We start from the raw sequence: 13,138 nt of genomic DNA, 5'->3' as shown, positions 1-13,138 counted from the left end.
ACATGGTCGGTTATATAATGGTTATAACATGGTTGGTTATAACATTGTTATAACATGGTTGGTTATAACATGGTTATAACATGGTTGCTTATAACATGATTATAACATGGTTGGTTATAACATGATTATAACATGGTTATAACATGGTTATAACGTCGTTAGTTATAACATGGTTGGTTAAACAATGGTTATAACATGGTTGGTTATAACATGGTACGTTATAATATGGTTGTAACATGGTTGGTTATAACATGGTTATAACATGGTTTGTTATAACATGGTACGTTATAATATGGTTGTAACATGGTTGGTTATAACATGGTTATAACATGGTACGTTATAACATGGTTGTAACATGGTTGGTTGTAACATGGATGGTTATAACATGGTTGGTTATAACATGGTTGTAACATGGATGGTTATAACATGGTTGTAACATGGATGGTTATAACATGGTTATAACTTGGTTGGTTATAACATGGTTATAACATGGTTGGTTATAACATGGTTATAACATGGTAGGTTATATAATGGTTATAACATGGTTGGTTATAACATGGTTATAACATGGTTGGTTATAACATTGTTATAACATGTTCGGTTATATCATGGTTGGTTATAACATGGTAATAACATGGTTGGTTATAACATGGTAATAACATGGTTGGTTATAACATGGTTATAACATGGTTGGTTATAACATGGTTGTAACATGGTTGGTTATAACATGGTTGGTTATAACATGGTTGGTTATAACATGGTTGGTTATAACATGGTTGTAACATGGTACGTTATAACATGGTTGTAACATGGTACGTTATAACATGGTTGTAACATGGTTGGTTATAACATAGTTGTAACATGTTTGGTTATAACATGGATGGTTATAACATGGTTGGTTATATCATGGTTGAAACATGGTTGGTTATAAGATGGTTGTAACATGGTTGGTTATAACATGGTTGTAACATGGTTGGTTATAACATGGTTATAACATGGTTGGTTATAACATTGTTATAACATGGTTGGTTATAACATGGTTATAACATGGTTGCTTATAACATGATTATAACATGGTTGGTTATAACATGATTATAACATGGTTGGTTATAACATGGTTATAACGTCGTTAGTTATAACATGGTTGGTTAAACAATGGTTATAACATGGTTGGTTATAACATGGTACGTTATAATATGGTTGTAACATGGTTGGTTATAACATGGTTATAACATGGTTTGTTATAACATGGTACGTTATAATATGGTTGTAACATGGTTGGTTATAACATGGTTATAACATGGTACGTTATAACATGGTTGTAACATGGTTGGTTGTAACATGGATGGTTATAACATGGTTGGTTATAACATGGTTGTAACATGGATGGTTATAACATGGTTGTAACATGGATGGTTATAACATGGTTATAACTTGGTTGGTTATAACATGGTTATAACATGGTTGGTTATAACATGGTTATAACATGGTAGGTTATATAATGGTTATAACATGGTTGGTTATAACATGGTTATAACATGGTTGGTTATAACATTGTTATAACATGTTCGGTTATATCATGGTTGGTTATAACATGGTAATAACATGGTTGGTTATAACATGGTAATAACATGGTTGGTTATAACATGGTTATAACATGGTTGGTTATAACATGGTTGTAACATGGTTGGTTATAACATGGTTGGTTATAACATGGTTGGTTATAACATGGTTGGTTATAACATGGTTGTAACATGGTACGTTATAACATGGTTGTAACATGGTACGTTATAACATGGTTGTAACATGGTTGGTTATAACATAGTTGTAACATGTTTGGTTATAACATGGATGGTTATAACATGGTTGGTTATATCATGGTTGAAACATGGTTGGTTATAAGATGGTTGTAACATGGTTGGTTATAACATGGTTGTAACATGGTTGGTTATAACATGGTTATAACATGGTTGGTTATAACATGGTTATATAGTTGGTTATAACATGGTTATATGGTTGGTTATAACATGGTACGTTATAACATGGTTATAACATGGTTGCTTATAACATGGTTATAACATAGTTGGTTATAACATGGTTGGTTATAAGATGGTTGGTGATAATATGGTTGCTTATAACATGGTTGGTTATAACATGGTTGTAACATGGTGCGTTATAACATGGTTGTAACATGGTACGTTATAACATGGTTGTGACATGGTTGGTTATAACATGGTTGTAACATGTTTGGTTATAACATGGATGGTTATAACATGGTTGGTTATAACATGGTTGTAACATGGTTGGTTATAAGATGGATGGTTATAACATGGTTGGTTATAACATGGTTGTAACATGGTTGGTTATAACATGGTTATAAAATGGTTATAACACGGTTTGTTATAACATGGTTATATGGTTGGTTATAACATGGTTGGTTATAACACGGCAATAACATAGTTGGTTATATCATGGTTATAAAATGGTTATAACACGGTTGGTTATAACATAGTTATAACATGGTTGTAACATGGTTATATGGTTGGTTATAACATGGTTGGTTATAACACGGCAATAACATGGTTGGTTATATCATGGTTATAAAATGGTTATAACACGGTTGGTTATAACATAGTTATAACATGGTTGTAGCATGGTATGTTATAACATGGCAATAACATGGTTGGTTATAACATGGCTATAACATGGTTGGTTATAACATGGTTGGTTATAACATTGTTATAACATGGTCGGTTATATCATGGTTATAACATTGTTATAACATGGTCGTTATATCATGCTAATAACATGGTTGGTTATAACATGGTTATAACATGGTTGCTTATAACATGATTATAACATGGTTGGTTATAACATGATTATAACATGGTTGGTTATAACATGGTTATAACATGGTTAGTTATAACATGGTTGGTTATACAATGGTTATAACATGGTTGGTTATAACATGGTACGTTATAATATGGTTGTAACATGGTTGGTTATAACATGGTTATAACATGGTTGGTTATAACATGGTACGTTATAATATGGTTGTAACATGGTTGGTTATAACATGGTTATAACATGGTACGTTATAACATGGTTGTAACATGGTTGGTTGTAACATGGATGGTTATAACATGGTTGGTTATAACATGGTTGTAACATGGTTGATTATAACATGGATGGTTATAACATGGTTTGTTATAAAATGGTTGGTTATAACATGGTTGGTTATAACATGGTTTGTTATAATATGGTTATTAACATGGTTTGTTATAACATGCTTATTTATACCATGGTTATAACATTGTCGGTAATAACACGGTTGGTTATAACATGGTCGGTTATATAATGGTTATAACATGGTTGGTTATAACATTGTTAAAACCTGGTTGGTTATAACATTGTTATAACATGGTCGGTTATATCATGGTTGGTTATAACATGTAATAACATGGTTGGTTATAACATGGTTGGTTATAACATGGTTATAACATGGTTGGTTATAACATGGTTGGTTATACCATGGTTATAACATGGTTGGTTATATAATGGTTATAACATTGTTGGTTATAACATTGTACGTTATAATATAGTTGTAACATGGTTGGTTATAACATGGTTATAACATGGTTGGTTATAACATGGTACGTTACAATATGGTTGTAACATGGTTGGTTATAACATGGTTATAACATGGTACGTTATAACATGGTTGTAACAAGGTTTATTTATAACATGGTTATAACATGGTACGTTATAACATGGTTGTAACATGGTTTGTTATAACATGGTTGTAACATGGTTGGTTGTATCATGGATGGTTATAACATGGTTGGTTATAACATGGTTGGTTATAACATTGTTTGTCATAACATAGTTGGTTATTACATGGTTGGTTATAACATGGTTGGTTATAACATGGTTTGTTATAATATGGTTATTAACATGGTTTGTTATAACATGCTTGGTTACACCATGGTTATAACATTGTCGGTAATAACATGGTTGGTTATAACATTGTTATAACCTGGTTGGTTATAACATTGTTATAACTTGGTCGGTTATATCATGGTTGGTTATAACATGGTAATAACATGGTTGGTTATAACATGGTAATAACATGGATGGTTATAAAATGGTATGTTATAACATGGTTGTAACATGGTACGTTATAACATGGTTGTAACAAGGTTTATTTATAACATGGTTATAACATGGTACGTTATAACATGGTTGTAACATGGTTTGTTATAACATGGTTGTAACATGGTTGGTTGTATCATGGATGGTTATAACATGGTTGGTTATAACATGGTTGGTTATAACATTGTTTGTCATAACATAGTTGGTTATAACATGGTTGGTTATAACATGGTTGGTTATAACATGGTTTGTTATAATATGGTTATTAACATGGTTTGTTATAACATGCTTGGTTACACCATGGTTATAACGTTGTCGGTAATAACATGGTTGGTTATAACATTGTTATAACCTGGTTGGTTATAACATTGTTATAACTTGGTCGGTTATATCATGGTTGGTTATAACATGGTAATAACATGGTTGGTTATAACATGGTAATAACATGGATGGTTATAAAATGGTATGTTATAACATGGTTGTAACATGGTACGTTATAACATGGTTGTAACATGGTTGGTTGTAACATGGATGGTTATAACATGGTTGGTTATAACATGGTTGTAACATGGTTGGTTATAACATGGTTGGTTATAACATGGCTGTAACATGGTATGTTATAACATGGTTGTAACATGGTACGTTATAACATGGTTGTAACATGGTTGGTTATAACGTGGTTGTAACATGTTTGGTTATAACATGGATGGTTATAACATGGTTGGTTATAACATGGTTGTAACATGGTTGGTTATAAGATGGATGGTTATAACATGGTTGGTTATAACATGGTTGTAACATGGTTGGTTATAACATGGTTGTAACATGGTTGGTTATAACATGGTTATATAGTTGGTTATAACATGGTTATATGGTTGGTTATAACATGGTTGGTTATAACACGGCAATAACATGGTTGGTTATATCATGGTTATAAAATGGTTATAACACGGTTGGTTATAACATAGTTATAACATGGTTGTAACATGGTATGTTATAACATGGCAATAACATGGTTGGTTATATCATGGCTATAACATGGTTGGTTATAACATGGCTATAACATGGTTATAACATGGTCGGTTATAACATTGTTGGTTATAACATTGTTATAACATCGTTGGTTATAACATATTTATAAAATGGTTGGTTATAACATGGTCTCAGGAGGGGAAAGCGGTACTCTACCTGCACTGTGTATAGTGCTGGCGGAGCGCTGCTGACGTCGACTGAGAAAATTGCCAGGCGGTGGAAGGAATACTTCGAGGACCTCCTTGATCTTACTGACACGTCTTCCAAGGAGGAAGCAGAGTCTGGGGATGAGCGGAATGACCCGCCAATTTCCGGGGGCGAGGTCACTAAGGCATTTAAACAACTCCTTGGTTGCAGAGCCCCTGGTGTTGATGAGGTCTGCCCCGAGTTCCTGAAGGCTCTGGACGTTGTAGGGCTGTCCTGGTTGACACGCCTCTGCAATGTTGCGTGGAGATCAGGGGCAGTACCTGTGGACTGGCAGACCGGGGTGGTGGTCCCCATCTTTAAGAATGGGGACTACCTGTAGTTGGTGTGTTCCAACTACATGAGCTCCCACCGGCACGGGATCATTAAGCTAAGACTCCAAGTCAGTGTGTAGCATTAGGAAGTGCGGATCGTGTGTGTGCGCGCAGGTCCAGTGTTTAACGGCTGCTTCTGTATTGTCCTGCAGGTGAAACGAGGGACCAGAAGGGCAGCACGCACAGGGTGTGCAGTAACACAACAGCGGGGAGCACGAGCACGAGCACAGACGTCGGAGGGAAGCACGCACACGGGGTTCGAGGGAGCAACGGGGAGTTATTGTGTTTACAGCTTTCCACTGTAAATAAAGAGCACTGTTTGCATCGCAGAGTCTGCGTTTTGGGTCCTCCTTTCCCCACATCCCCACGGTCTGCCAGCGAGCCGTGACAGAATGATCCCGCCAACCACCATGGACCCAGAAAACTCAGGAGTCGCCACGGAGGAGAGATCGCTCGCGCAGCTATGGGATTACTGCCGGAGCGTAATCCAGGCTGTAGACCCACACAAGAGACACCTACAGGTAGTGTTCCTTGACAATTACCTCACATCCACTACCCTCACCATGAACATTTTGGACATTAACAAACTTAGGCAATTGGTCACTAGTTTAAGGGAGAGCTCGAGTTTTGAATTATTTGGCTTGGGTGGCCCGAACACGGACAGTTCGGCCGCTCTCCTAGAGACTCTAGCCGCTTGGTTTTTCACGCGTCGGCGGAGGGCTTTCCCGTCGATGCTCGCGGCACAATCGTTTGATCCGCCATTATAGAAGGCATGCCACACTCTCCACCACCATTCCATTACGCCTCAACCCACTCCTGCGGTTTCAGCCCGGTCAGCTAGCAACGGACCGACAGTGCTCATTACCGCAGTGAGTAAACCGGACTATATTGTTTCGATAATAAACCCTGTCATTGACGATCAAAACACAGATGAACAGCGGATTTCAGTTTAAACGCGGCCCCGCCTTCACGGAGGAGAAGGCGTCCTCGCAAGCAGCGTTCAACCACATCCACACTCACTCCTGTGCTGGTCGAAGACTCAGGACCAGCGGCTCTGGATGCCACAGTGAGTAAAATGGACTCTGCCGGTGTTATAAATTCCCTTCCTGTAAACATGAAAATAGAAACTGTTTGCTGTACCTCCAAAGACTCAGAAAATGTTCCCTCTGAGACTGTAAGCTGGGAGCTAGGGAGTTCCGAGCATACAGACCCAAATGACTTTTTGGCTCAGTCTGACCGCATGGAGACGGAGTTTCTCCCCAGGGCTTCCCCAGATGCCAAACTGGAGGTCTCAGTTGCCTCTGGACCCCTGGAATTTGTTGAGCCAGCTGTAACATTTTCATCCTCTCCACCCTTCATAATAGCCATCTCACCCTCACCTCAGCCTGCTGCCCAGCTGGTAGCTCAGTCTTCAGTCCAGTCAGCCTCTCACCTTCATCCTCAGTTGGAGGTCGATATGCCGGCTGGACCACCTCTGCCATCATTTCACCCATCTGTCCCTGCATCGCTGTCCAGTCTACCAGGAGTAGCTGCCACACCATCGTCGCCTCCGCCCTCTGCAGCCACTTCTTTACCAGAGTTCCGTCCAACTGCAGCGACCACAGTATTCTCGGCTTCGCTGTCCGCATCACCTACTCTACCTTCACCTTCCCCACCTGCGGACACCGCGTCACCATCTTAGCCTCCGGATCATCCATCTGTGGCTGACGCGCAGCCGGAGATGCCCGCACCGCCAGCGGAGTCCGCACCGCCAGCTGAGGAGCTCAGCGAGCCGGAGGAGTCCGCACCGCCAGCTGCGGAGCCCAGCGAGCCGGAGGAGGAGCAGCTCAGCATGCCGGAGGAGCTAGGCGAGCCGGAGGAGCCCGCACCGCCAGCTGCGGAGCCCTGCGAGCCGGAGCAGGAGCAGCTCAGCGTGCCGGAGGAGCTAGGCCAGCCGGAGGAGCCCGCACCGCCAGCTGCGGAGCCCTGCGAGCCGGAGCAGGAGCAGCTCAGCGAGCCGGAGATAGGCGAGCGGGAGGAGCTCGGCGAGCGGGAGGAGCTCAGCGAGCCTGTGGAGCCCGCGCTGCCACCGGAGGAGCTCGGAGGTCCGGAGAGACCCGCTCAGCCTGAACTGGAGGTCAGCGAGTCAGATGGACCATCATGTCTAGCGCGCCCTCCACGCCAGCTATGCCCAGCGCGTCTGCGTCAGCGACCGGCGCGTCATCGACCGGCATGTCATCGGCCATGTACCACACCTCGCTGTTGTTCACCGGAGCTGCGCCGCCACCACTGGATCCCGGGCAGGCCGCCTGGGGAGCAGCAGCACCGCCACTGGATCCCGGGCAGGCCGCCTGGGGAGGAGCGCCGCCGCCGTTGGACCCGGGGCAGGCCGCCGGAGGAGCAGCAGCTCCGCCACCGCCACTGGATCCCGGGCAGGCCGCCTGGGGAGGAGCGCCGCCGCCGTTGGACCCGGGGCAGGCCGCCGGAGGAGCAGCAGCTCCGCCACCGCCACTGGATCCCGGGCAGGCCGCCTGGGGAGCAGCGCCGCCGTCGGACCCGGGGCAGGCCGCCGGAGGAGCAGCAGCGCCGCTACCGCCACTGGATCCCGGGCAGGCCGCCTGGGGAGCAGCGCCGCCGCTACTGGGCCCGGGGCTCGCCACCGGAGGGGCAGCAGTGCCGCCGCCACTGGAGCAGTGGCAGGCCCCCAGAACTGTTTTGCTGCTGCTGCCGGACCTGTGGCCGTCTGCCGGAGCTGCAACAGCGCCGCCGCTACTGGACCCGGGGCCCGCCACCGGAGGGGCAGCAGTGCCGCCGCCACTGGAGCAGTGGCAGGCCCCCAGAGCTGTTTTGCTGCTGCTGCCGGACCCGTGGCCGTCCGCCGGAGCTGCAACGTTGCCGCCATTGGACTCGAGGTAGGCCCCCTGAACTCTTTTGTTGTAATGATGGGCCGCCTGAGACTGTTTTGTGGCATTTTTCCTTTTTTTTTTTTGCTCCGCTGCAGGGGGTGCGGTCGGACTTTGGAACTGTGATCTTGGGGGGGTTGTTTCTTTTGTGGTTTTTGCTTGTTTTGGTTCTGGTTCTTGGTTTGGGTCCTCCTTTCCCCACATCCCCACGGTCTGCCAGCGAGCTGTGACACCTTTTGAATTCTGCAATACTTACAGTCAGGTGTACAGTAGCTATGCTGGACTTCTACTTATTTTAACAATCACATGAGATACAGTACAAACAACAATTCAACGCACAGCACTGTCCTGTGCGTCATCACCGGTCTAGTTGATGCTAACATCTCCACACCATTCACGGTCAGTGTGGCAAATGTGATGGCATTTCTACGTATCAGTCTGTGTTTTCAGTGCTCACTGTTCACCTCACAGTGTGCATCAATGAATGCGATCTTACCTGAGAGCCTGTTTTTTGGTTCACTGAGAAATGAAGAGAGAAAAATCATTTAGTTTTGATTTTTATTTTTTTAGAAGTCAGGGATGTCTCTTCAGGAGATCATGCTGCTTGTTACACATCGGCTCTCAGCCTTCACTGCTGTTTTGATGCTTTAGCACTTCTCCTCTGCAGAGGTAAATATATACAGTTACAGGTTGGGCACATACGGATCTTCTCAACCAGAATTCAACCAAATCTAAGCCATTATTTTTGTTTATCCCACTGAGCCATGTGCTGCTGATCAGAGGTAAATAAGTCGCAGTGGTGCCCAGCTCTTCCAGCCTCAATTGCCTTTAAGTTGCTTCTGGTGTGGTCACCCTGAGTTTCTAACAAAGGTTATCGATACAACCAGGAGCTGGTGCTTTGACCTGCTGGTGTGCTCATGTATTGATTCATGTGGGTATTCAGCTTGGTAGCTATGATACCTGAAAGGAGCTTCCATATTGTAGAGAGACAGGTAATCATCTGGTAATTTGATGATATCCCACCCTTATGGGGATCAGTCATCAGCAGCATTGCTCTTTTTTGCATTAGTAATTCCTTTTGTGCATAATTTTATATTATCGTTAATAATAAATTAATTAAAGCAACAAAACAACCCGAAGAGCCAGTTCGGAGCCGAAAGAGACGGCTCTTTTTAGTGAGCCGAGCCGAAAGAGCCGGTTCTCTAAAAAGAGCCGGAATTCCGATCACTACTGAAGACTGTTATCCGCTTCGCTGTCACCGGCCGTGAGAAAGTCTTTTTTCCCTTAGAAAGTTCAAGACCTGCAGCTCGCGCAATCTGTCTGTCATGCACATCCCAATGACTGACCCCCGTCCGCTCCCAGGAGGTTATAGTATGACGTGTCTGACGTCACTCTCTCTCTCCCTGTCATTTATTTGGCTGGAAACACATATTAACAAATTGCTAAGTGAAAACTATGGAATGCCAGGACTGCCATAATGAATTAATTAAATACACCATTAAATAATTAATTAAATGTGGCAATAATTAATTAAAATGTGAAATAAATAAATAATTAGTTAAATGTGTCAATGATTAATTCATTAAATGTGTCAAAAACATTTTTTAATTAATTATTTAGGTAAGGCTGCAGTTTTTGCAGCGATCTCGTATAGAAAACTATTCCGCGCATATATAAAACAGGTCCACGGCTCCGAACCGTAGTAAAGGGACCTCTGGCTAATACATCAGCTAGAGGTCCCTGGTTGATCAGGTTCCGTGCTGGGCCCGTAGCCGAAAACTAGCTTTACTTTGTCACATCTTCTTTTATATATATTAAAAATAATGGTTTATATTATTTATAATGTATTATAATGCAATTGCAAGTGTTTTTTTCTTTTTGCAGTGTTTTTCATTTTGCAGCATTTTTCTTTTTGCAAGTGTTTTCTGAAGTTGCAGTCCTTTTGGTCTCTCAGGGCCACCGTAGATATCCTTCTAATGTGACATGTTTTTAGTGCTCACATGTAAATTGCGCGGTGTGAATGTCCTAACTTTAGAACAAGGTGACGTAGGATTTTCAGAATAATGCTTCAGGTCCGTCTGCTAAAAATCTCTGACAGGTTTGATTTGTGTAATACTGGTTTTACCATTAGAGGGAGCCACACATCAAAATGTTGCCATCCAGCAGCAAAGAGCCAGAGGAAATGAAAGACCCTAAAGTGAACACGATGTGTTTCAGTCTGTGGAACAAAGTTAAAAATGATCTAGAAATGTGTCACACACTTCAGAAATGTAGAAGTTTGTATGTGATGAGCCTGTTAACATCCACCAGGACACCAGTGAAATACAGGTACAACTGTGTTTTAGCCACATGTTAAACCAGCAGATGCCTCTGAGCCAGATGTGTGCGTCTGTAATTAAAAGTGTGTATTCTATTTTGTGTGTGTGTATATATTTATATGTACAGTATGTTAATACTTTACATTTGCAACAGTAGGCACTGTGTGCTGTATCACAATTTTTTTTTTTTAAATGTTGTTTTATTGTAAACACATTTATTGTATTTTTATTCTAATATGCTGGTTTGGTGCTTCCATGGTGTGGTGGATGATGCGATGCTCTGACACTTTAGAGTTTGATGAATTTGGCCGAAACCGAGTTGTCACTTTAAGAATAATCAATTTCATGTAATAAAATTACAAGAAGCGTTATTTCCTTGTTTTATGTTTACGTCCTCGTTTGTTGTTTTAGAATAGCTACATTCATCCGTGCTTTTTTAAAAGGCATATTTTGATTCATAATTAAAAATTGGTCATTCATTCATGTAATCCCACCAATTAATTCCATGTTGTGTTTTTGAGTTATGTAGTTAATGCTGAAGTCCGCTGTCTAAATTTCGCATTGTTATTTGACTCATATTTACTTTAACACCTTCTGCCATGTTTTGAAATGAACGACATCCTTAAAAAGAAATATTCAAACTACTTTGGGTAAGTATGAGTGTGTGAAAACTAGAATGTTGTTAACGTGTAGGGATCACCCCCAAGACCCTTACTGTCTAACCTGCAGATAAAATTGAGGGGCAGGTAGCAGTAATGGGGTGAATGAGGCTACTGCAGCAGCCACACCCACCAGCCTCTGACTCCAGTTCACCTCCAAAGGCCTTCAGGGCCCTGTTTGTGTGGTGATATGTTGTGAACCTAATGACTAGAGTGTAATTAAAAAAAGAGGAAGTGTGTGAGACATGTTGACATCCTCGTCTCGTCAAACAGTCCAAAATGTAAATCTCAGAAGTGAAAATGACACAAAATACGTGGACTGGGCACCATTTAAGAACTTTAAAACATCAGAATCAGAAAGACTTTATTTATCCCCAACAGAGCAGATAACCTTGAAGATAAGAACAATAATTCAATTCAATTCAATTTTATTTATATAGCGTCAAATCACAACAAAAGTCGCCTCAAGGCGCTTCATAGATACAGAGAAAAACCCAACAATCATATGACCCCCTATGAGCAAGCACTTTGGCGACAGTGGGAAGGAAAAACTCCCTTTTAACAGGAAGAAACCTCCGACAGAACCAGGCTCAGGGAGGGGCAGCCATCTGCTGCGACCAGTTGGGGTGAGAGAAGGAAGACAGGATAAAAGACATGCTGTGGAAGAGAGACAGAGGTTAATAACAAATATGATTCAATGCAGAGAGGTCTATTAATACATAGTGAGTGAGAAAGGTGACTGGAAAGGAAAAACTCAATGCATCATGGGAATCCCCCGGCAGCCTACATCTATTGCAGCATAACTAAGGGAGGATTCAGGGTCACCTGGTCCAGCCCTAACTATATGCTTTAGCAAAAAGGAAAGTTTTAAGCCTAATCTTAAAAGTAGAGATAGTGTCTGTCTCCCGAATCCAAACTGGAAGCTGGTTCCACAGAAGAGGGGTCGGAAAACTGAAGGCTCTCCCTCCCATTCTACTTTTAAATACTCTAGGAACAACAAGTAGGCCTGCAGAGCGAGAGCAAAGTCCTCTAATAGGGTGATATGGTACTACAAGGTCATTAAGATAAGATGGGGCCTGATTATTTAAGACCTTGTATGTTAGGAGCAGGATTTTGAATTCAATTCTGGATTTAACAGGAAGCCAATGAAGGGAAGCCAAAACAGGAGAAATATGCTCTCTCTTTCTAGTCCCTGTCAGCACTCTTGCTGCAGCATTTTGGATCAGCTGAAGGCTTTTCAGCGAGTTTTTAGAACATCCTGATAATAATGAATTGCAGTAGTCCAGCCTGGAAGTAATAAAAGCATGAACTAGTTTTTCAGCATCACTCTGAGACAGGATATTTCTAATTTTAGAGATATTGCGCAAATGGAAGAAAGCAGTCTTACATATTTGTTTAATATGTGCGTTGAAGGACATATCCTGGTCAAAAATGACTCCAAGGTTCCTCACAGCGTTAATGGAGGCCAAGGTAATGCCATCCAGAGTAAGAATCTGCTTAGATACCATATTTCTAAGCTTTTCAGGGCCGAGTACAATAACCTCAGTTTTATCTGAATTAAGAAGCAGAAAGTTAGT

The 13,138-nt window shown here is 41.9% G+C and overlaps 1 protein-coding gene across 1 annotated transcript; it reads left to right on the top strand.

Annotated features, from left to right (window-relative positions):
* The first annotated feature begins 7,422 nt into the window (after positions 1-7,422).
* On the top strand, positions 7,423-8,814 carry LOC146713636 (uncharacterized). The gene is made up of 3 exons (XM_085438791.1): positions 7,423-7,578; positions 7,684-8,218; positions 8,438-8,814. Exons 1-3 carry the CDS (start codon positions 7,423-7,425, stop codon positions 8,812-8,814), a joined length of 1,068 nt encoding a protein of 355 aa, XP_085294917.1.
* Positions 8,815-13,138: the final 4,324 nt, after the last annotated feature.

This window comes from Copadichromis virginalis, linkage group LG3 (genome assembly GCF_057382275.1).
Source record: "Copadichromis virginalis isolate Kocher_CV1m ecotype Utaka linkage group LG3, C_Virginalis_male_GT1.1, whole genome shotgun sequence".
Classification (NCBI taxonomy): Eukaryota; Metazoa; Chordata; class Actinopteri; order Cichliformes; family Cichlidae; genus Copadichromis; species Copadichromis virginalis.
This window is presented reverse-complemented; position numbering and strand designations above follow the sequence as displayed.